Raw genomic sequence first — 26,023 nt, 5'->3', positions numbered from 1 at the left:
CGTGCGTGAACAGACCGCTCCCCCCGCGTTTATGTGGGTTTCTACACCAATTAGCTCTTTTCCTGTGAAAACTACAGTGTAGGTATTCGGAACTCTCAAACGAAATACCTGTAAAATGCCCAGAATGAGTAGTATTTTCGGATGTGGCATCTGTACTCCGCTTCTACATTAAGGCGACGAGTGACAGTTTCGCACCAGGTGTGCGTTTATTACAATATCGTCGGAACGCTACTAAAATTAAATCCGAGTATAAATTTGCAAATGTTACAATTGTGGAAGCAATATTTCAAGTTTATTATTAAGCTGGACACAATGATTGAAAAATATGATGAGAGTTTTCAGATTCCCATGCATTCCTTATGGAGAGAAAAACGCTAAGGACTTCAAGTTACGGCTAATCAAATTGAAGTTTCGACTTTTTCCTACGACAAATCAAATATTCAAGTGTCCTCTTTCCGTTCATGTTTCTTCTACGCCATCTGAAGTTTGGTATTCCCAAGAGAACAAGTAAAATAATACTCTCACAAGCGTAATGCTAAGTTTTCTCCTCCTCCAAGGTACAGTTCGCCGCGGGGAAAGGTCAGTGGGGAAGGAGCAGTTTAGGGTCTTCGCGTCTGGCTGGACACAAACTGTTCCTCCTGCCCTTAAAGTGCACGGAATCTTAAGACTTTCACGCCGATGTGACAAATGACACGTGTCTTTTGGGACCGAACCAATCAACAGTAACACGAGTGTGTCGCACAAAGTAAGCTTTCAGAACTAAGCGACACGGGCTTCTCCCGTCCGTAAACGTGCATTCACTTTCAGATCGAGGCGACACGATATTGAGAGAACTGCCCGGTCCTAGCTAGACGCAACGACAAGCGACACGTTCAGCTTGTGTCACTTCTGCACGGAAGGTTCGTTTCCAAGTGACATATGTCGCTTATAGCTTTGCTCTGAAAGCTCCTTAAAGCGACAAGCACAGTCTGGATAAAGAAAAGAGTGATCCTAACGTCGGATACACGTTGACTGTAGCGCCTCCAAGCTGCGACTTGTTCAAATACAGTCACGCCCTAAATAGCCAAGCATAGTACCTTTACATGATATCGAAGGCGAATTAAAGTCGATTGGTGCACAAACCTAAATAATAAAAGATAATGAACACAGTATTTAAATTTTTGCTACGTAGTTCATATTGATGCTTTATTACTATAAAACTAGAGGATCAGAATATTTCAAAGATGGCCACCGGCTGGCCTCTCTTCTAGATGTTATATATAAAGCATTCACTGCGAGACGACATGTGCAACTTGTCGTGCCAGTCCGGTACGATTTTTTCCCTGAAGGTTCGTTCCTAAGTGCGGCTTGACACTTCGATATGAAATCATCTTTGGTTACATCTCATTGTAAAACATAAAATGTGTGTATTTGTAATAATAATAATTTGTTCTTGGAGTGTTTTTCAGTTCTCGAATTGTAAGTAGTATGGCATATTATATTATATATGTATCTGTGTACAGTAAGTTTACTATAAACAAGGACAGTGTGTGAATTCGAACGGGTGAACCAACATCGACCATTTCTCTTGTAGAATATGCTTTTGATGTTTGCCGCATTCCGCTTTGTTGGTAGAGAATAAAAATTGTCCTTGGAACAAATCTTGTACAGAATGCCTAAGAATAGACATTTACCGACGATAAGCTTCTGAACCTATGAAATATGAAGATTCTGTTCTCTACATTTCTTTGACTACTGTTCACTATTGTTCATGATCCTTTGACTTCGTGCATACAGAACAATAAAGCTCTTCTCCCAAATGCTCGTAGCTAATACAGTGCCTTTCACGATCAAATCGTCCGCAGAGCGGCGGCAAGCGCACCTGGCAGCGAGAGCTCGTTTGCCGGCAAACTTCATGCAATATCCGCGTAACTGGAAAAGCTATCTATGTAATGAAATAAGCACTGATGCGTCCAGTGCCAAGGTCAGCGGACAGCTGTGTATCTAAATGCCAGCAGATTCGCTCCCACCTGCTACGGCGAGCTGGAAGCTGCGCCGCGGACGACTCGACCGTGAAAGGCACTGTAGTAATTAATGTCCACAAATAGTTCATCTGTTCGCTCTTTAAATTCTTCCGCTCCAAAATGATTTCAAAGAGAATATCCTCACCACTATGCGACCCGAGCAATTTTCATGTATGACCAGGTTGCAAAGACGCAAGCTGCTCATACTGAAGCCAATCTCGCATGGTATGATACTACTCAGCCCTCTACTTCCTTACTTCAGAATCGTGCGAGCTTTCTTGTCCTCAAATCAGGAAAGAAATAGAAATCTTGCTTAAAAACTAACCTGAAGTTTGTTCAACTGCGAATCAGAATTGAGATGCGCACCTCTATAATCTGTTTTTTCACCCGTTCTTTCTCTTTCTATCTCGCCCATTTTCTTTCTTTTCTCCCCTCTCTCTTTCTTTTCTCCTCTCATTCATTCTTCTCTCCCCTCTCTTCTCCCTTTCTCTCCCCTCTCTTCTCCCTTTCTCTCTGATCTTTCTTTCTCTTTATTTTCTTCTCTTTTCCTCTTCCTTTTTCTGTCTTTCTCTCTCATGTATGTATATTGAGGTCTAAAAGTGGTGAACGTTGTAAGCGCCAAAAGCGGAAGTGTTGGGAAATCGCATCGTTCCGCACATCAGCCCATAAGAACGTGCACACTAGTGACCTCTTTACACGCCCTTTGAACAACTAAGAGGGCTACCAGCCACATTTCACGTTTACCACATTATAAAGCATGGCACATTTCACAGTTTAACGTGGAAAACTGTGTTTGAATTATTGTGGCACTTACAGCGTTTACCAATTTTAGTCTTCAATTGTCGTTATTATTTACAGAAATGATCACTGAAGTATAGTGATAAAAAAGGTAAAGTGTTCCCCTGTGCTTAGCACCACGCCATGAAGGCGTATAGGGGGTGTGGGGTAAGTATAGTGATATAAATGCTTAAATTTAAAAGGTAGGGATGACCATATCATGTTAAATTTAATCGGAATATCGTGTAAATTTTATGCTGAAATCGACAAGTTACTTTTTCCGTTATCAGAATATGTGGTCATTCTAAATTATCCTTATTCCAATAGTATAGTATCAATTTCTTTAAAAAAAAACTAGTGCTATCATTGACTGTACACGCAGTGTACTGTATGAGCTCGCCACCGACACTCACATGTTAGATTCCTGGTACGGGTGTTCCTTCATGAGTATCCTTTGCATCAATTTCATCTTTAAATACTTATACCAGATAATTACAAACGCTGGATCCTTTCGTTGTCTCGAAATCAAAGCAAGCCTAGTTCGAGCGAGAGTCTACGAATCAAGGTTGACTTGAGTACAAACACTGGTGCGAACGAAACGATGGGAGCCTGGAACTGGATCAAAAAGACAAAAAAAAACAGCTCTTTTCATCTCTCTGTGGCTCCTCGTGGGGATTTATGGAACGCAAGGGAATCGAAGTTGACGAAGGTCGAGTTTCGGAGACGCCAGAGATTTGTGGAACGGCGTTCAACAAGTTGCCCGAACGTCATGGCTGCCGGCCAGGTGAGTCTGGCATCGATCCGAGCCACGCCGTGCGACACCTTTATTAATCTTCCCGAGCGAGGGGGCGAGAAGAACTGAAAAGAGCCTCCAGTTTTCAGTTTTCTTTTCTGTGTGAGGTGTTAAACTGTAGTCAAAGCCAGTCTACTCTATGCTCAGTTGTGATCCGATCCACTTCGGAATGAAGGAAAAGAAGAAAAGTGGGGAACCCCAGAAGTGCCCTGCTGGCTTTTAAATTAAACAGGGCGTTATATCTGCGGGATTTTACAGTTCCTCCGTTTTCTTTCAATTTTCATTGCCTTTATTTCATAATTCAGTACAATACAATGAATAAAATAAGAATAATGAAAGGTGCATAGTGCATAAAGTGAACATTCACGGTGCCGTATATACGATCACATACTCGTAATATACATGATGCATATACTAGATCCGAAGTACGAAGCGAGGATATATCAGAAGGTTGAAAGTGATCTAGGAAGAATGTGAGTTAGATAATGTAAGAAGAAAGAAATTGTGTGTACTGGAAGCCAGCAGAAAGATAGGAGAAAGTAATAATAAGTAAATAAGTATATACTAACTGGAAATAAACATAATCGTACATGGTTATCATTCGTTATTGTTGATTATTAGTTTTTCCTGGAAATCTTCAAAAAGTTCATTTAGTGTGGGATGTGCAAAAGGTGCATGTGAACAAGTGGTTAGAGAAGTCACTTCGGAATGTGCTTTCGCCACGAATCCAACCCGGAATCATTTGCGTACAAGGCGACAGCGTTAACTAAGTGTTCGGGGGGATAGCCATAGAATTCTCCCTCCTGGATTTTTCTCAGACTCTATCTTTATTTGAAAAGAAAATTTCCTTCCCTTGAGAATATACAGGGAATCTCAAAAGTAACTTTTTTTAAAAAAATAATTAGAATTACGTGAAACATGTTGTAAGACATGAAAAATATATTTATTTCAAGACATATTTAGCAAAGATTTAGTGCTCGACATCGGTGTCTCGACAGAGGTTAAGGCAATAAGCCCAACATTCACTTTCTGTGTCTCGTTCTCATTCAATCAAATTTGTTGGTTCCTCGTCTTCCGAAATGCGAAAATTGTGTGGATAACCTTTCCACATGCTTTATCAATAAACAGAAGTTTGTTTATTACATCGGCATTTCTTTCACGTTCATCATCAGTGATATGGGTCTGAAATGGACAATTTAGCAATAAGACAAAATTCGACACAAAGCAATTAACATTTTGTAAATTCATAAATTTTCACTAAAGATGCATATCTTTGTGACAGCATAGCATTAGAAAAAGAATTGTCGCAGAAATGTATAGAGACTTTTGCATCCATGTAAGTCTTGTTTATCATTTTAATACGAGTTCCGACGGAAGGCGTTCAAGTGCCTCTTTCCCCGCAAGAGAATTAATTTAGGCAGGAAACAACGTGCAGTAAAGGGGTCATACATTGTCGGCGTTCTTACAAAGCATATAGTGTAAGGCTCACGCTCTGCCACTGACTATTATTATTCGTTAATTTTCATATCCGAACGTAACTTTACGGCGGGAAAGTGATAATTGTACATCCAACGGCAAAAGAAGTGGTAGGTGATTTGTCAATCGCTATTTTCATTGTCCGTTTTCCACAATATGATCATCATAATATAAACGTCCATAATAGAGGGCATCTGGTTCGAATCAACAGAATTCCATTCCTTGAAACAACACAGGAAGAAAGAAAATAGCAATAGGCAACTTGCCTATTATTGTCTTTGCCGTTGACTGTACTTGTCATGTAATTTTTTTGCGAAAAGAGTGGAAATCATGTAATCTAGACAGAAGTCCGTTGCTATTTCTTTTTCACCTCAAACTAAGCTAAACTTCGACACAGTGAGTTCGCCAAGCATGAGGACGACCCAAAGATTTTTCTGCTCGAAATTCCGAAGAAACTTTTCTCTCTACATACATTCAAATTTCCCAGTAACGTCCTGTTGGAAGTACTCCAGTTCTCTCTAGCTTTCCCGCACAATTCGAAACAGAATATATAACAGAAGATCAAAGGTTCTGAAGTGCAACAACAAGCAAATCTAAATTTGGAGAGATTTCAACAGTTGGGCCGATAGAGAAGGCTCCCTTCCGCTTCGCTACAGTGACCCATATTTACATTCAAATTCTCTGTGTTCGAATGGTTTCGATTGTTCCTATGGCGACCGTTCTTGCTTGCAGGAACTCGTTATGTTAAATTTATATTTACGAGCCTTTTCCATCCCCAAAAACCTCAACCGAGATAGAAAGATGATATCCCGTTAGGCCAACAGTGTTGAGTATATATTCTCATCACTCCATTGATTTCCGAAACTTTCTTTTCCGAAGAAACATAGCCGAAGCGCGTGAACTTTAGCCCTGGAGTAAGTCATCGATGCTTCTTTCACATCTCTATATTCCTCATTCCCAGGGTGTGAAATCCTGGAAGGGAGAGGGGAAAAAAGGGGATTTCTCCCACCAAAAAAATTCCGGAGGGAGAGTGCTTTTATTATAACAACAAACATAAACATTAGTTTTGACTTGAAATTTACTTTACTAAGGATAATGTCGAGCACACACACAAAGAACGAAATATAATGTCTGTCTTCTGTGTGTTTGTGCTTCATGCTTTATTTCCCTCTCTCTCTCTCGCTCTCATAAATATAAAATCTTAATTGAATTATATATGCAGAAAGCAAAAACTTAATAAAAAACCTCTTAAACTATTTTGTAATTTGACATTTTTACCAGTAGGTAATGGAATTATTTTGTTACTTTATAAATATATATAATCATAATATCTTCAATGATTTCTCACCCTGCTCATTCATATCTTCACCTTTCTTTTCTTTGTCTCGCAATTCCTCTCGCTTTGTCACATTTTCATCTTTATGGTTTTCTTTACCTTGATCTCTCTCTCCCTCTTTAACTTTTCTTCTCTTTACCTCCCCTCCTCCCAGTCCTTTTTCCTCGTGTTTTCCCATCGGCTTCCATACAGAGAAGAAAGCAGCTCGATCTAAATCCCAAGGCAACTGTAACTTACATATTTCTTTCCGAAGTTTACGAGAAGAGTGTTCAAAACTTCCCTTTCTTTTCTCTGAAGGAAGAAGATTGGTGCCAAGCGGATGAAAGCAATGCCAGTTTCCATTCTCCTGGAGAAATATTCTTCGACCAGCTTTAAAAACTGACAGGAAAATAATGGGAACATTTACGGAAGTTAAGATGGCAGGGTTATTGCCGAACTTCTTTTCATGTAATTCCATCTAAATATTTTTTTTCTCCTTTTCAGATCCTAATTTTTTTAGGTTTGTGGACAGAAATCTCTTTTAAGACCTTGCGGAGAAGTCTATTTTTCTCGTCGACATCATCGACTCTGCAAATTTTTCTATGTATTGAACCCTCGACGCATTTACTACACCAACTCGTTCAAACATCCATCTTAACTTTTAACTGTCCAAGGGAGAGAATTAAATATTTATCAATGGATTTATTGGTTAATCCTGGACACAACTACTTCTTAATTCAGCACTGAATATTTACTTCCAAATGTACAAGGGTCGTTCAAGGTTGACCGGGACTTTTATTTCTGCAGAGGAAATAGGTAGCAGAAGAAACACCAAACTATGTCAGTTTTTCAAAGTATTCTCCGTGCGCGCCGAGGCACCGTTGCCATCGTTCTGGCAGCTCCCGAATTCCTTTGGCGTAGAAAGAACTTGGTTGTTGTCGTAGCCACTGGAGGACATCGCTCCTCAGTGCTTCGTCTGTCGTGAATTTCTTCCCTCCCAGATGGTCTTTAAGGGGTGCAAACAAATGATAATCACTGGGGGGTAAATCCGGACTGTAGGGGGATGGGGCAGAACTTCCCAGCGCATGTCGGCCAGAGTTGTTGTTGTCACATTGGCCGTGTGAGGGCGGGCATTGTCATGGAGAAGAATGACATTTCTAGACAACATCCCATGTCTTTTCTTGCGAATGGACTTTCGTACAGCACCACTCAACAATGTGGAGTAATACTGGGCATTAATCGTGCTCTCTTTGTCCAGAAAATCCACATGGATAACGCCCTTCATGTCCCAGAAGACACTTGCCATGATCTTTCCAGCGGACGGCTGCGTTTTGCTTTTCTTGGGGGGCGGGGAACCTTTATGCCGCCACTCCATGCTGCGTCTTTTAGTCTCTGGGGTTGAATTGTGCAACCATGTTTCATCACACGTGATGATGGATTGCAACAATTCATCACCTTCTGCTCGAAACCGATTCAGAAGCTGTTCACAGACCGTCCTGCGTGTCCACTTCTGATCGAATGTCAGCTGGCGGGGAACCCACTTTGCACAGATTTTGCGGAAGCGTAAGTGGTCGTGAATGATTGTCTCAACACTCCCGACACTGATATTCACCTCGGCAGCAATATCCCGCACTGTTACCCGCCGGTTCTCAAGAATCATTTGCTCAACACGTGCGATATTCACTGGTGTGACTGCAGTCGGGCGAACGTGTCCATGCGCTTCATTTGTCACCAGCTCCCGTCCTTCGCGAAACTGCTCACACCATTCGTACACTCTTGTCCGCGACATCGTTTGTTCACCATACTGTGCTTGCAATCGTCTGAAAATCTCAGCTGGTTTCACTTTCTCGTTCACGAGAAATTTGATTACACACCGCTGCTCCACAGCCACAGACACACTGCTTGCCGCCATGTTCGCTGCAACTGCTGCGCATGCGCGAAATACGTCATGCCGGGCGCTAGTTACTCGCGAAGGAATACATTACGCCACCCGCACGTTTCATCGATTTTTTTACGTACGAAAATCCCGGTCAACCTTGAACGACCCTGTATATAAATATTATGGTAGTTCTAAATTTTGCCGCATAGATGGCCTATCGCACCACCCAGCTGTTCCTTTGTAAGTGTCCCATCTTCCATCAGTTTCATCTAATCATTGTTGTGAATAATCTAAAGAGGGAGGAATAATACAATATGCAAGTCTAAATTTTGAAAGCCAATGACTGGGCAAAACGAGATACATATGTGGAGTAGTCCATATACTTTTCGTAGAATAATGTTTGATATTCTAAATTATGAGAATCCTTGTAGGATTCTAGAGCATGCAAGATACAGACCTTCGTGTGCATTTCTTTCTCTGTTGTGTAGGAGTCTGTAAAGCCTGAATCACACTGAACTGGGTTTCCAGTAGGAATGCCCTAGTTGGCGCTGGACTGGCTACCCATTTGCTAGTTTTCGCCTCACACGATACTTGTTACCGTACTTGTCGATAGACTTTTGTTCCCATAAGACATTGCGCAGAGCAGACAATCTGTAAAGATGGACAAGCAATTTGAAGAATGTAGGACAATTACTGCTTTGTGCTTTTATTGAAAATTAAAAAGAAAAGTATTGACTAGAGATTTGCTCGAAAAAATATAGTAATCAATGCGTAGCTAAGAAGCTTTTGAATTAACTCGGGTATGCATATTCACATACATGAGATTCGCAGGATTCACTCACAAATTAAAAAAAATTCTAACATTTAATATAATACACTTGTAAGTAATAATAAGGATTTTCATTTTCGGCTAATCATATTTGTCACGTACACATCGCATCGCTTTGCATAAATACCTAAATATTAATGAACTGAACACGAATGCACTGCACGTCATCTCTTTCCTTTTTTTTTTTGATCGAGAAACTAACAAAAGCAGCCAACACTCGGAAACAACAGACAAAAACTCCCCTTTGCAAACTCGCAGATTATCTTCACATGGCCAAACTTTGCTCTGATTGGCTGTTCCACAGAATCCAGTCGAGGAAAGCCATTAGCAATAAGAACATGTCCTATTCCTCCAAACCAGTAAAGCAGCCAGGCAGGCAGCCTTCACATCCGGGCAAGTAGCCTGTTCAGCGCCAACTAACAGGATTTCCAGTAGGGATGCCCTAGTTGGCGCTGGACTGGCTACCTGGCTGGAAATGATGGCTGATAGACTGGTTTTCACGACTAGACCGTGTTCTAATTGCAATTGCATGTAAAGATCTGTGAGTTTGTAAAGAAAATACCTTTTTCTGTAGTTTCCGAGTGCTGGTTGTTTTTGGTCGCTGCTCGATTAAAGAAAAGCCGATAATGAAAATCCTTATTATTGCCAGTGTGTTAAAGTTTGACATATTTAGTTCAGCACATATTTTTTTATAAATTAATCCTGCGTATCTCATGTATGAATATAAGTACATATCAGAGTTCACTAAAGAGCTTGTTCAGTATATCTTGATTACCATACCAATGAACACGAATGTTTTAATTTTAAATAATAACAGCAGTAGCTATTCTTCTACGACGTTCTTCTCAAGTGGCTCGTCCATCTTTTTAGCTTGTCTGCTGTGCGCAATGCCTTGTGGAAACAAATGTATACCGACAAGTACGGTAACGAGTAATCGTGTGAGGCGAAAACTAGCAGATGAGCAGATAGTACACAACTGGAAAATCTAGCCTCGTGTGATTCAGGCATAATAGGATAAAATCTTACGCACCATTTACCAATTTCACTCATTGTGTAGGCAAATATTATATTTTGAATTTTGTAAGAATACTAGTGTTTCTATGCAAGAGTGCGAAAACAAACAAGGCAAGCAGATTGTTTTCCTTGTCTAGAGAGATTTGTGTAGGATGTTGTAAGAGCTCAGAGTGACCCTTTTCTTTCTGTTCCAGGTGTACCTGGCGCTGTTCCAGCCGCTGAAAGTGACGAGGCATCAGTTCAAAAAAGTGCTCAATTGTATGAAAGTGATTCGGCAACTCAAGTACCAGGAAATCTACGCGCAGGAGAAGGTCACCAAGGTGGACAGCCTCTCGCTTGTTCTCTCCGGAAAGTGAGTACCAGGTGGTGTGAGCGCTTAATGGATGCGTTTGTGCGATTCTGTATTGGACTATGTAGTTTTGGTTGAGAGCACCCGGCTCTTGTGCTTCTTGCTTGTATTTGTCTTGCTTCTCATATTGTTTATTTCCTTATATTTTATCTTTCCTGAACAAGCAGAGTGGTTAGCGCAGCATGTTTCGAAGCCAGAAGTCTTACGTTCCAATCTCGTTTAAAGCATTATGTTTCTTCCTTCATGTGTTTCGGGGTGTAAGAGAAGACACCCAAACGTTAACCTATCTTCCCTGGACTTCATTTTGCAGACTAACGAGGCTCTGGCGCCTGGACCTTCGGCCAGGATAATCCTCTGTAGGAATTGTGTCGTCCATATGTGTTTGTGATTGTTCCTTCATCCATTTTATCATATCCCCATTCGTCCTCTCCTTCGCAGAAAATCTACGTAAAATAATCTAATTCAATCAATAACGTGTATTTCATCGTCGCCATTAGCCTAGATGTAGAAAACCTACCTTAAAATGAAAAAAATACCTTTCCTGATTCGTAAGGATTTCCTGTTTCTTATTGCTGTTTTATTGTTTGATTTCCTAAATATTTAATACCTCGGTTCTTTGTTTATTACACTATTAAAATATATAATATGCGGGAACGAACTTAACCCTTTAAGTAATGAATTAGATATTATAATTATTTTTCTCCATCAATATTTTAAACACTGAAGAATACAATAATTATCGTGCTAATAGCAATTCATTGTTACATCATTGTATTGTTCTTCTTCAGTTACTTTTCTGTATTTAGATTTGTATTCTTATTTAGTATTGCTTTCTTTTCTTTTCGCTAATTGGGACAATAAGGATGATTGATTAAATTTGATCCGGGACTTGAACCCAGAACTTTAGTGAACATTGGTGAATATTGGTTTTGGCACTTATTGACTAGACGTTCAATTCAGCCGACTTCCGTGGAGGAGTGATTATCACAGCGCGCTACAACGTCAGGTGTTCGAATCCCGGCCTAGGCATGGTGGTTCCTTGTAAATGTCGCTTCATCGATTTTACCATATCATCACTCAACTTCATGGTCGCGATTAGCCAAAAGGTAAAGAAAAACGACGCTAAGTAACGAAAACCAAACTTCAGGATTTTTAAAACAGTTTGAAAGTTAGTAACACTGTGTGGTAGTATCCGAGCATGAAAGTTTTTATGCATGATAAAATGCAAATAAGGTTAAATAGGTCATTTGGAAGGTGAGGAGAACTTAAAGGAAAAGATAAAAGAAGCAGCTGTAGAGAAAATTACGTTTGTAGGGATCCAGAGACAGTATGCACAGAAAAAGTAATCAAATTCCAATCTGTAATGATATCATGTGCTAACTGAAGCCCCCGCACACTGTGCAAACAGACAGACGTCCATCCAACCCTCCGCAGTATGTAATCAATGTCTACGCGAGGTGGCAAGCCGAGAGCCCACTCTACGTTAATTATATCACCGCGCTCATTTTTCCACCGCTTGCATTTCCAAGGAGACAATGAATGGTGGTCAACAATCTAGGCAAGTGCTGTCAGTTCTGATAGGTCTATTGGTGTATAGAGCCACTGCTATAGGGAGTCAAGTGTTGCCTCATTGTAAGAGGTTCGTAGCTTTCATTCCTGGTACATTTGTCCTTGCCAGTCTGTTGTGTCAAATTTCAAAGATTCATTAATTGTGTTTATTTTCAAATACTTTCATTGGATAAGACGAAATTTGCCTTGGGACAGCCGGGACAACTTGACGCTTTGTTGCCATTACCCTCTATCGAGTGATATACGGTGAACCAGCACATTTGCTAGTTTGTTTGTTTAAGTCCACTACGCACAGAAAGGCTAATCGGGACTTGACGTACAGTTGAAAATGGAATCCAAATCATTATGTGCCTCCACTGGGTATCGAACCCGGAACCTCTTGATACAACACATCTGCATCATGCATGATGTGCCCTGGTGTAAATAGCAGTTACACATTTATCTCTGTGTTCTAGATTTTTAAATGCAGAACTTAATTTGCAAGTTCAGTATCATAAAGCGACGATTTTTATGCAGCAATAACTTATGAAATATATACATAAATACAGGATTATTTAAAATGTTGACAATTCGAAAAGTTTATCGTAATGGAAGTTCATAATATTTAAAGTATGAAAGTATCAAATGAAAGCTTGCATATCAGAGAATTTACTTACAGCTTAACCAAGGTAGTAATGCCCCTGGCAAAGTCGCGAACTAAAATGCACAGTCATTTGTTTTCTCCTCTCGCTTCCCCTTCTCTCTCTCGTGCCTTTTGACAGTGCTTCACAATTTGTCAACAAGAACAATGCAAGCAGCTGATTGCATCGCCCACGCTCCCGCTATTTGTGTGATGTCAGTTATATATTATCGTAAGTCCGCTAAGGTAGCAGGGAAGGGTGGGACAAACCGCAAGGGGACATATCGATCGGCGTAAGATTAGATCTTTCTGAGTGGCCACACCGATAATGTTCTTTTGTTGTTTTTGAATAACCCTGTACGAACAAAGTATTATAGTGTATAATTAATGTACAAAATGGCACAAATATGCAACTTCCAAAAATTCTTATACTTATTGCCCATCCCCTCTCGCTGGCTTTCTAAGTTATTGAACTTCGCATGGCTCGTTTCTATGTAGACCAGAGCATAATTTTTGACTTTCTGTGAAAGGGTACTTGCGTATCTGCTTGGTGTTTTCTATGTTCAAGTTGTGGGCAGAACATGAACGTTTCAATCCATCTGTTTGTCCCCTCATTTAAACATAGCTTTTGCTGTACATATTTATGCCAAACTATAGTGGTACTTCACTTTCTTCTTCGTGACATACGTGGCACAAATTATTTCGAAATGTTTAGACCTAATTTTATGTCAAAACTCTACAAATTTGTAGAAATGCAAAATAGAATATTTATATGAGTGCTGTTAGTAAAATTTCTTTACATTTTGTGTTTGACTATTTTGAAATAAAATATGTAATTACATAAAAATACGGTCTCTGGTTATGAATGTAATTTTGGTTATGTTTTTTTTCTTTTCTTGGAAACTTGTAGCATTGATTAAAGCTTTAAAAAGATTAGGCGAAGATTATTTTAAAACTCTGGAGTAGCTGGAGAAAATCTCGCTACGTTTTAAATATAAATATCACACAATAATTTAATCAGAGTATCGCCCACTTGATTCCACTCAATTGCTCCGTCCCGGGATCCATCAACCATTTCTTGTAAAAATAAGATTTTATTGCTGGACATTTGTCATACGGTATCGTCCATGTTGTTCTCAGGATATCTCTCACTTGAGTCTCCCCCTTCCTGTATTTTACATTTACTTCCAGTCTTCTGCCTTCCCTTCTATTCTGTTTGGTCACAAATCAGGAATTTCCATGCAACTTCAACGCTGCGCAAAGACAAGTCAGCCAAGTTTCTAAAATATATCTTCTCGAGGAGCTGCGAAACGAACCAAAGTTCCCTGCTGCGGTCCAAAATCTTGACGGAACGTAGTTTATAATTCATGAAAGAACAAAGTTCTTATCCTCTCGGGACACTACACGTGCAAAATGCATTTTGTATTCACACGGTGCATGCATAGCAGTTGAAAGTCCGAAGCTGTGGGCAAGTTCGTCTTCTGCAAAATACCCATGCTACAGACCCCACTTTAAAATACTTCATTCTTAAAAACAAATTTATTTGTGGTGGAAAGTTAAGTATGTAAATTGTAGGGATTTCAGCATGTGGTTCCAACAACGGTAATTTTTTTCTCACTGTACACAATGTCGTTAGATGAACGAAAATCATACATTACATTTCGGGAAATTCATAATTAGTTAAAAATATGACGTCACAGGACTAGTCAACTATAGTCAATTTATAGCATTTAACAAAGTGCATTATAAAAGTATAATATTTATTTTTCTGACTGAATCGTCCTTTCTTATTCATTCAGAACGTTGCTTTCACGAACATTTCAAATGTTATACGGCATTAGAAAATATGTGAATATGTTGATAAAGTAAAATCCATTCTTTACCGTTCTGCATAATGTACCTTCATTTTTCAAATTTCCAAGGGCAAAAAATGCGATAGAGATAAAATTTGATCCTACATTGATACTTACTCTAAATTCGTAAAGAATTATCATCGTTAATATATAATTGCTATTGAATTGCTGTGGATCCATAAACACTTACGATTTAACTTATGCATGCAAGATAATTTCGTAAAAGTTAGGTTGAGGAAACAGCTTGTAAGATTGGATTTTGGTATTAAATAAACTTTCCAACTTTGGAAACTGAATTCCCGTGTCTAACTTGAATAAATTTTTAATTTTCTAGAAATCTGATAAATATTTGGCTGCACAAGTTTGACTGGTTTGGTTGAAGGTTAAGCTTACAATTTTTTAAAATCATGTTTCGTATTAAAAATTTTACATCAAGCAAAGAGAGAAAGTGTGCACATACTAATGCAGCAAACGTACTAGCCTAACCTATTCGAAATACCTGGATGCTAAGAACACTAACCTTAAATGATCTAACAGTAATTAAAGCCAATGAAAATAGATTTACTATCACACGGAAAATGGGAATATTAATGCAAGCGACTTACTTCAATTAAGAAATCAAAGCAAAAAGCAGAACACAATAAACCTCATGATCTATGAAATTCGTATTCTAAAATCCTTATAATTATATCCCTTTTCGGTAGACAAGCTGGATATGGTAAAAATGAAGAGACAAGTTGTTTTTCAGGATACGGCGTAAGTTTTAGGAATATCACCGTGTGTTTCATTCATCCCTAACAAGGACAATTTACTTGTAACTGTACCTGGACATGTATTGAAATCGTACCATGCTGACATAAGTTCATATTAATATTGCCCCTTGTACTTGGGATATTTAGAACAGGTTGAGATAAAATCTCGCTCTCCTACTTTTATACAGAGTATAAATTTAAATAAAGCAAGTAGGTTACATGAAATCACAATGACTGACTGTGCAAGTGTATGAAGCGAATCGTTATTCAGATTCTTTATAAACTAGTAAATTTTCACTTCAGCAACTTATCTACAGATTTTCGTTCTACATTTCCAATTGCCTTAAATGCTGGTGACGCAAGTACACATTTTTTAATAGTTCACTAACTACATCGCAATAATCATAAAGATTTCTTTCTGTCTTTGATAAAAATAACCGACAAAGAGAAAATATATCATCCATTACTGAATACGTAGGTTATTAGAATTGAAAGAAGTCTTAAAATTCCACTGATGTACGTACATTATATTTTTTTCACGTGATGTATATCATCAATATCGTATTTTTTGTAAATCGGAACATAGCTTGAAGAAGTGAGTGAGTGTACTCCTCTACTGTGGCTAGATAGTAATTTAGATGTTTAAGACGTGACTTTTGAACTTTGAACTACACAATTTCATACAACTTATGAGCAATAATACGGACATATGAATAACTATCAACATTTTTTCGTGTTAATTAAAATAATATAATTAGTAGTTACAAGTTCGGCATCTGTGTTAATACGTTACCATACACAAATTCTTAAATGTATTTCGCGCTGGTTGAACACACTTTTTTTTACTAACGTGTAATTAAATGTTGTATTACACATAAACGCATACATTTACTTGCAACTCATCAGGATATAACTATGTTTAATTTGCGATAATAATTATTATTCTTACTGTGAAATAAATACATTTACAGGAACTCTTTTTAGAACAACACGCTCATTCAAATACATGTATTTCGCCAAAACACACGACTAATCTTTTGACGTCATCAGGTTGCGGCCCGTATCAAAACTGAAGACGTTATCATCTGGAGACGATCGTCTTAACCCTGTAAACTCCTTGTCGTAATTTTACCGTAGAGAATTAAGGTATATTTATTTATTTTATGAAGTTAAATTTTGACATTTACCCTGCCGACGAATATAGTTAGAAGAAAAAGTATAATATTGAATATTTACACCAAAATTTTCATTCAGGAAGTCACTCTGGCCACCACAAAAATTCCTACCATAGCACAAAGAAAGAGTTGAAAACAGTTAGAAACTTCCTGGCGGAAAAATGTAAACATTGTATATCTTTGAAAAATATTATCGGGAATATTTGTCAGCTACAGTAAAACTCGTATGAACTTTTGTATGTAAAATCAATTGATTAAATAAAAAAAACCATGTTAGGTTGACCGTAAACTTTCCAAGTTACCTAATCAAGTAAATTGTCTAACTTTACCCAAAATTAGTTAACCAGATAATGCAGATATTCTGTGTAGCTACACAATCTCAATACAAAAACTTAATTTCTATAACCTTTCAGCAAAAGCGAAAGAAATTGGTACAAGGGCAATGTTACATTTCTGTGAATAAAGACTAAACCTAAATCATTTGTCACATTGTAATTTCGATCCTATTGACTTTATTGAACGAAAGATAATAAACAAATTGAATCTTTTCCTTGTCGATTCTTAGCGTTCACTTAGGAAATAAACATTTGGAATATTTCCTTACACTGTTTTACACTAATAAAGTCGTGAAGAATGTTAATAAATTATGAAACAATAAACATTATCACTGATTTAATAATCAAAGTTACGAACATTGAAGCTTCACAAAGACAGAAAATAAAAAGCAGTTCATATGAAACAGTTTTATAAAATGTAATACATTTGTAGTTCATATTAACATAGCTAGGTAACAAAATGCTTTCTGCGTGAAAACATTTGTATTTGAAACATAAGTAATATACTCGTGGATAGTTTTACACACGAATATTTCATCGAAGTTCTTGTTACACATCGCACCCTTGTATTTGAATGCACAACATATCTTCCATTAGCCTCCGATTAACAGAAAGCGGGATAAAATAAGAATGTAAATGTACACATGTATCAACTTTGCCCCGTTGTATAGCTTTCTTTCATTAAGCATATTTTGAAACTGAAAATTTGTGTTAATAATATTTTATCGAATGCTTGCATAAAATTTGCAGTAAGATACTGCTTTGGTAGACACGAACGTAATATTTTAAACGTTGACTAAATCTTGAAACAAATTAATTTGCAATCATAAGTAATAATCTTAACCTTAACCAACGTTTGTAATTCAGGGTATATTATTTGATATTTCTAAAAAAAATTGTTGACAGATAAAACATGACCACATTTAAGAGTATATTAGATGCCTATTCCGGACACATGAAATGTTTACATTATGAACTATTACTCTTATTTATTTAAGAGTATAAAACCTTTGTTACTTAAATTGTATCTTTTCATAGGGACCAAATCACATGGAATTGCCCTAAACATTTCTCATTTTCAGCAACATCTTGAAGAAATGTGAACGTTACTCTTACCTTTTTCATCATAATTGCCTCTGTAATTGAGCACACCTTATACACCATACCTCTTGCACATTTAAGCATATTTATACGTCATGTAAACTCTATTACAGTTCTTATTTATTTATTTATTTAAATAAATAAGACCTGTAATCGAGTTTGCATTACAATTCTATACTCACTAAAAAGGTCCAACATTGATTCCGAAGAAGCAAATCAAACATGGCGGCTATCTTGCCTCCAGTTGACGGCGCTTAGTCACGTGCCCTGGGCAAGCCATGAGGCTTTCAGTCAGATAGAGAAGGTAATGCCCGTATACGGGGAGTATACACGAAGTATACGAATCTCGGAGGCCCCGTCTCGGGGTGGAACGTTTAACGCAATGTGCTACGAAGCAAATGATCCTAAGTTCGAGGCTTGGTTCAGCCACGGATAGTTCTGTTTCATCGTCAGTTACGTTCCTTCTATAGCCTAGAACTCTATATATCCATCACGCTATCAAAATACGAAAACTGAATTCGGCCCTATTTTCTTATTCAATAAATATTCAGTTTTTCTTTCTATTTGACATTAATGTCATTGCCTGGGCAGTTGTTTTAACACAAATTTTGGCGATCTTAACTTCACGTAAGCTAGAAAATGTATACGTGATGTTACATCTTTATTCTTATACCGCTTTTACCTTTTCATATAACAAAGCATATATTATAATGAATAGAATATATTATATTAACAAATTAATGTAAACATTTATATTACTATTCCTGAGGCACTTGGTTCGGACCCCCCCTCCCCTCCCCCGTCATAAATTTCTAGATACATCCCCGTTTGAAGTTACCAACACGATGAGAGAAAAATGTCACTGCCTGAATCAATTTCCTCCAGAACCGTAGCTGACGTGATGACGTATGTATGCAGCGACCGTCGTGCACCCTGTCGATTAGATTTGAAAGGCCAAAGCAAGCACCTCTTAATAAACTCAAGCACCCGTGTAAATTGCGAAACTTTAGTAGTGTACTGTTTAGCCGACGACAAGCTTTCATGTTCGGGAATAAATTAACCCCCTCCCCCTACTTCTCGTCTTCTGTTGATTACATGAATATTCAAACGGAAGTCGTAAAAAGTTTGCAGGGAGGTAGATTGCTCTCGAAGTTCAACTGAGGGAGGAGATAAAATCATTGTGTCCCAGCAACATGGAAGCAAACACATGATGAAGCACATCGCTGTAAAAGAGGAAATAAGTTTTGATTCTATAAAGGTCAACGTAAAGTGTTCCTGTTGGAAGGAATTTTAATGTGAAAGAATTTACCTTCTAACCTACTGCGCTATTGGTATTAAACGTACGTACATAGGCGTAACTTGGCGGGGACAAGGAGACACTTGGCCCCCAAAATTCTCAGTTTATTAAAATTTACAAGTTTTTGTTAACCTCCTGGCAATGACGTGCACTGAGGAGTAGCTAGTCTAGCATTGATAGATCAATCAAGCTCACATCACTAATTATTTACAAATTGCAATATTTATTGTCTTGTTTAAGCCACAGTTCATATGCAACACTTTTTTCACGCGCTTCTTGTCCCTCGGCACGAACAGCGGGCAAGGCTGGAAGGAGCTATTCTAGCTGGCTTTTCCTCCGTCTCACCAGTTTCAGATAGAGATGGCCGCCAGAAGGGAAAGGGAAGATTTGTGCCTTTGCCTCCCTTGTCCCCTCACCCCGCGCTGCAAAGGTTGAAAGTTCGTGCTTTCAGGTACCTCAGTTTCCTCGATTCCTTAATAAATGACCTGAAGAACTCAGGGGAGAAATTTCTGCAGTACTTATGTTCTCTGTATTTACACCACAACTTTCTACACATTGTATAATATATACACTGGCTGACAAAAAAAAGTGAAGCACCCAGAAGGAGTGGTCGAAGATTACCCCATTTCGGTATACATGCATACCATTGACACCTCCTGTTGCTGATAAGGTGGGATCAGTCACCTGCTATGAGTCAGACAGTGCAGCACGAAGTTCAGAGAGGAAAACGAAGCACCGGCGATGCCTCGCAGACACGTTAGACAGCCGATCCAGCAATTGACAGCATTTGACAGAGGCCGCATTGTGGGACTGCATGAGGCAGGTTTGTCGTATCGGGCAATTTCCAGGCATGTGGGCCATTCAGATGTCACAGTGGCCCGATGTTGGAATCAATGGGTACATGAGGACACCCATGAACGTCGTGCAGGTTCAGGTCGACCAAGAAACACCACCCCGAGGGAGGACCGTCATATGGCGCTCCAAGCAGTGCGGGATCCCACAACTTCGGCACCCGTCATCCAAGAACATGTACTGGACACTCTACAACATCCTGTGAGTTCCCGCAGTGTCTCGACGACTCGCATCCACCGGATTTGGGTCCTACCGCCCCATGCGCTGGTTGCCGTTGACACCACAACACCTATGCCTGCCGTTGGTGTGGTGCCATGCTCGGGAGGTGTGGACAGAGGACGAATGGCGTTGCATCATGTTCAGTGATGAGTCCCGCTTCTCCATGACCTCCGATGACCATCGTGTGCGGGTGTGGCGGCGTCGAGGGCAGAGGGCACATCCTGCCTACATTGTGGAGAGACACACAGGTGTGACCCCTGGCATCATGGTGTGGGGAGCCATTGGATATGCGTTCAGGTCACCTCTAATAGTGCTTCGGCAAACTTTGACGGCACAGCGATATGTCACAGACATTCTGCATCCATACGTCCTACCCCTTATGGCACAGCACCCTGGGACAGTGTTCCAACAAGATAGTGCACGCCCACACACAGCCCATGTGTCTATAGACTGCCTAGAGCATGTTGAGGTCCTCCTGTGGCCAGCACGATCCACGGACCTCTCCATCATTGAACATGTGTGGGATGACATTGGACGGGGACTCTGTCCTAGTGCCAACCTACGGGATCTGGAGGGACAGCTGCAACACCCGTGGAAGAACGTGCCTCAGGAGAGGATCCAAAGGCTGTTTGCCACTATTCCGAACCGCATAAGGGCATGCATTGCAGCCAGAGGGGGTGCGACACCCTACTGACCTGGTGCCACCATTCCACCCGTAACTGCCAACGGCCTTGACTCTTGCATCCTATATTGTAATCAGTTCAATAAAGGTACATGGACTTTCAGCATATGTAGTTTCATTCACATCCAACCACTCCTTCTGGGTGCTTAACTTTTTTTGTCAGGCAGTATATATATATATATATATATATAATATTGTGTGTGTATATATATAATGGGAACGTATTATGTACTGACAAAAAATACTTGGAAATGTTATGCTTTCTTTTTTTTCTTTTTTTCAAATATGGAAGATATAATGATTAAATAACAAATATTTGCTCATACACTCTCTCTTTCTCTCTCTCTCGTTTTAGTAGTTTTTTTAAAATATATATACTAATCTCTTGGCCTCCAATGAAAACAATTGGGTGAGCTAAACAGTCATAATACGGATGTATTTATTCGGGCAAGAGAACACGCACTTATTGTTGTTGTTGGTTTGGTTTATTTTACTTCGCTTTTCTGCCACATTTGGTTATCGCGAAGGTGAGGATGAGTGATGATATGATGAAATTGATGAAGGAATATCACAAAGAACACCCATAGCCAGGCCTTTGACTACAATGTGAGATTTTCAGTCCTCCTAAGCATAAACCTAAAGTTTGTGTTTTCTCATCTCATTTTATCCACAATTCCAATGATGAGGTTAATTGTGACTAATCTTGAATACTATCTATTGCTGCAAGTCACGCGTAATTTCTTATTATTTACAAAGGTTAGTAATAAATAGAATTGAGGTTTTAACAAATCACTTTTATTGCAATCGCTCTATCCCTTTTTAGTGTAGTTAACAACACTGCAATCTATGTATTTGTGTGGGCGTGGAGGGGGGGCAATACAACGAAGTATGAATTACGATGGTGATAAATGTAACTGTCTGAAGCTAGTAGTTATATTGCACTGTGGGATGCATAAATGGAAGTTATCGATTGGGATAGACGATTTACCTGGTAATGTTTATGCATCCCACTCTACATATATGAGCGAGTGTAGACATTTTGAATAATTCTGCTCTCAACAATGAAGATCGATTGCTACCAGTGGCGTGCCCAGGATTTTCGAAAGGGGGAGTTACGTGTACTGTATTTTAGTAGTCATTTCTCATTTTGCCATTTTCCCCTGACGTTCTTCTTAGCAATGCTTTGGCACGCCACTGATTGCTACCCCAAGTGTCGACGTCACTGCACGTCACTACCTTCTAGGACCTGAGGAGCAAATTGATGAAGAGTAATATTTGAGATTTCGCAAATGTAACAGTTATTTACCAAATAATCCTGAATGGTATTTTTAGGAGATGAAAACTTTTAAGCCTCAAGTTCCGTCTGCCCCCACAAAATTAGGACCCATGCTACGGACATGCCTCCCTGGCGAATTAGTCAACATTTTGCTAATAAAGAATATAAGGCATTATAATAAATTCGCTCCATTGCATTCATAAGTGCACTTGAAATATTTTCTGCAGTTCAAGCGTGGGTGCGCTGAGCATGCTACGAAACCAGGGCTTCCAGGTTCGAATTCTGAGTAGGATATGGACGTTTCATTGGGTTACTTCCTTTATGTATTTCATCAGTTCACCATTAGTCCTCATCGTTGCGATTACCTATGAAAAGTAAAAGTGCTGTAACTGTAAAAATTTTGTCATCTAGAATGCGACATGTTACCCTTTTCTCTCCAGCCACAACCTTTACTTTAGTGACGTCTGATCCAGTTTCAGAGATTTCAAAATTAAGTTTGTCTTCTTTTCCATCAGCATTTGACATTTCTCCTTACCTCCACCTCTTCTCTGCAGTCCCTTTCTAGGATGGCGAGTTGAGAGTGTGTCTAGACTACCACAGTTGAGCCAGATTTTGAAATACCTGTAAGGAGCATAAAGTAATTAGAACGTGGCCAGACGTACTGACAGCTTGTTTGCCATCTGCGATATTACACGGATACATTGGTTCAATAAATGTAGGCGAATATGATAACCGTCGCTGCGCTTTAACTTGCAGAACGATTATCAATGCAAATAAAATTGCGTAATTAACGATAACCGTTATATTTAAAATAAATACAATACAGGCGCAGAAAATCTCACAACTTCCATCACCATTTTTAGTACTTATTATTTCTCGTTACTATGGTTACAGCAACTTGATTTCTTGTATTTTATACAGCGTGATAAGATGATTATAACAATATATATATAAAACAAACATGCATAAGTTAAAACAACATCAACAACATAAATAATATTAACTTTGAACATGACAATTTGAGAATAGGACAGTCTCAATCTCTCCCCTTCTCCTGGAAAAAAAAATGAACATAACATTTTTTTTTTTTTTTTACATAATATATAAGATTTGAGTCCTGCTTTTAATATACACTCGCCAGGATAATGAGAAAGTTCACTTGACATAATGAACCAATTCACAAATTTACAATACTCTTTTCACTAAAGTTCTGAAAATGTCATCTTAGTGTTCGAATTTACAGCTACTTATGCATCACTTCATGACAATTACATTAGTTTAAGCAATTCTTCTTTTTTCTCATCAGAACAATTAAATTTCTTGATATTTGATAAGTTCTGCCTTGTTGTTATCTTCTTTCCGTCCACAGACATCAAAATTGTATAATTGTTTTTCACAGCATCAACTATATAGGGTCCAAGCCATAATTCCATAAACTTATGAATTTTCTTGTTAATTGCACTACTATGTTCATGATTTTTCACTAAAACAATATCACCTGGGACAATCTTCAATTTATTTGCATCACACTCAATAGTTTTGGGCTTATATCTTTCCTTAATACGTGCTTTGGCGATAAAATACTTATGTTTCCAGGGCACAAATATAAATCGTCTGGCCAGTTACTTTGATTGATAATTGAATCCTTTAATTCGTGATGAAGGAAAAGTTCACTAGGTGTGAAACTTGTTATTTCCGAAACGGAATTATTAAGAAGTCCTGTTACATGATTCAAATATTTTACCCAGTCCTGGTGATTTTGCGAAGTATATAATCGTAATAATCGAATTAACTCTTTGTTGTACCTTTCCACAGGATTTGCGAAAGGCGAATAAACTGACGTGGTGATATGTTTTATGTTACAGTCATCCATATATAACTTCCACTCTTGTGATTTAAATTGGGAACCGTTATCTGATAATATTACCTTACATGCTGGATAGTGGTAAAAATACTGGAGCTTGAATTTGTTAATTATTTCACGTGACGTTGCCTTCCTTAACGGATAAGCCATTAAAAATTTGGACATCGTGTCAACTATTGTTAAGATGTAACTATATCCTTGTGATTTGGGTAACGGTCCAACAAGATCTATTGATAACATATCATGTGGAGTAGTAGAATATACATGCAATTCATCCTTACTAATTTTTGTGTGAGCTTGTTTAGTTTTTGCGCATGTTAGACAGTCGTTCAAATACTGCTTGATACTAACTTTCATTTTAGGCCAATAATATAAACTTCTGCACTTATTAAATAGTTTATAGTATCCAAAATGACCTTGTAAGTCATGTAATTTATGAAGAATTTTGGGTACAACAATAATAGGTACTACAAGTTTCCACTTGTCTTCTTTCAAATGTTTCAGGAATAATATATTATCTTGAATCGAATATTGCCTTTTTATATTCTGTGACAAATTCCCATTTTGTAACTCTTGTACAATGGCACTGCAATAAGAATCCGAATTTTGACTTTCTTGCCAAAATGTTACACTATCTTCGTCAAGAAAATCAAGACTTATGTTATTTACATATAGTTCCGATAGAGTTGGAAAACCTGTACTTAAATCAGGATATCTGCTTAAAGCATCTGCAGCTTCATTCGATTTTCCCGGCACGTGATATACATTATAATCAAACATTTGTAATTTCAAACTCCAACGATTTAATCGTGGATTCAAAGTTTTAGTAGATTCTAGCCAAGATAAAGATTGGTGATCGGTAAACAATTTCACCTTAGTTCCAGCTATGTAAATGTAGAATTTTTCAAAAGCAAATAATATCGCTAAGCATTCAATCTCGTGAGTATTATATGATAACTCATTGCCTTTAAGAGATCTGCTAACGTATTGAATTATACGTGGTCCTTCTTCAGAATTTTCAGTTGAGTCTTGCCATAGAACAGCTCCTATTCCTTTCTTCGAACCGTCTGTGTTGACATTGAAAGGCTTCGTGAAATCTGGTTGATACAAAGCCTTTGGAGATATCAGTGACTTGCGGAGGTTTTCAAAAACTGAAGCATGAACATCATTCCATTGCCATTTTGATTCCTTTTTCAACAGATCATACAAAGGCTGTGCCATTTCAGCAAATCCTTCAATAAACTTTCGCCTCCAATTAGCTAATCCTAAGAACCTTCTCAAGGAGCGTTTGTTTGTTGGAATTGGAAAATTAATAATTGCTGAATTCTTTGCAGGATCAACCATAATTTTATCACCGGACACTATGTGTCCAAGGAAGCAGATTTCTTTGTAAGCAAACTTACATTTGGAAAATTTAATAGACATATTGACACCCTTTATCTTTTGTAAAACTAGTTCTACATGTTGCATATGTTGAGACCAATTTTTGCTGAAAATTAGAATATCATCCAAATAACAAACAACAAAATTTCTGCAATCGGTGGAGAATATTTTATTCATCCTGTCCTGGAACACTGAGACTGCTGATCGAATCCCAAATGGAAGATAGCGGAAAAGATATTGTCTACCTCTATAAGAAAAAGCTGTGTAAGGATATGAATCTTCAGTCAACGGTATTTGAAAATAACCGCATGATAAATCAATTGAAGAAAAATAAACACATCCTAGGAACCTCTGTAACAGTTCATTGATTGCTTCTACTCTCACTTGTGGAGAGATAACATGTTGATTAAGTTTCCTAAAATCGATCACAGGTCTCCAAATACCTCCTTGCTTTGGCACTATATGTAGAGGGTTAAGATATGGTGAAGAATCCTGGTAAATAATTCCCCATTTCTCCCACTTTGAAAGCTCTTCTTCTAAAGGTTGTCTCCTTGATATTGGTATGGGATAAGGTGTGCTTGTAATAGGTGTTACGGTATCTAATTGAATCT

The 26,023-nt window shown here is 38.4% G+C and overlaps 1 protein-coding gene across 7 annotated transcripts in view; it reads left to right on the top strand.

The window, feature by feature from the left end:
• bves (popeye domain cAMP effector bves) overlaps nt 1–26,023 on the top strand; it is a 217,248-nt gene that overhangs the window by 113,629 nt on the left and 77,596 nt on the right. For all 7 annotated transcript variants that reach the window (XR_014441781.1, XM_083123927.1, XM_083123926.1 and 4 more), the window contains exon 3: nt 10,281–10,438. Coding sequence is in view for 6 of the 7 variants with exons in the window: in XM_083123927.1 (XP_082980053.1) it covers nt 10,281–10,438 (158 nt within the window). In the remaining variant the exon portion in view is untranslated. The remainder of the gene's footprint in view (nt 1–10,280; nt 10,439–26,023) is intronic.

The sequence above is a fragment of the Lepisma saccharinum genome, chromosome 6 (genome assembly GCF_977018435.1).
Source record: "Lepisma saccharinum chromosome 6, izLepSacc3.1, whole genome shotgun sequence".
Classification (NCBI taxonomy): Eukaryota; Metazoa; Arthropoda; class Insecta; order Zygentoma; family Lepismatidae; genus Lepisma; species Lepisma saccharinum.
This window is presented reverse-complemented; position numbering and strand designations above follow the sequence as displayed.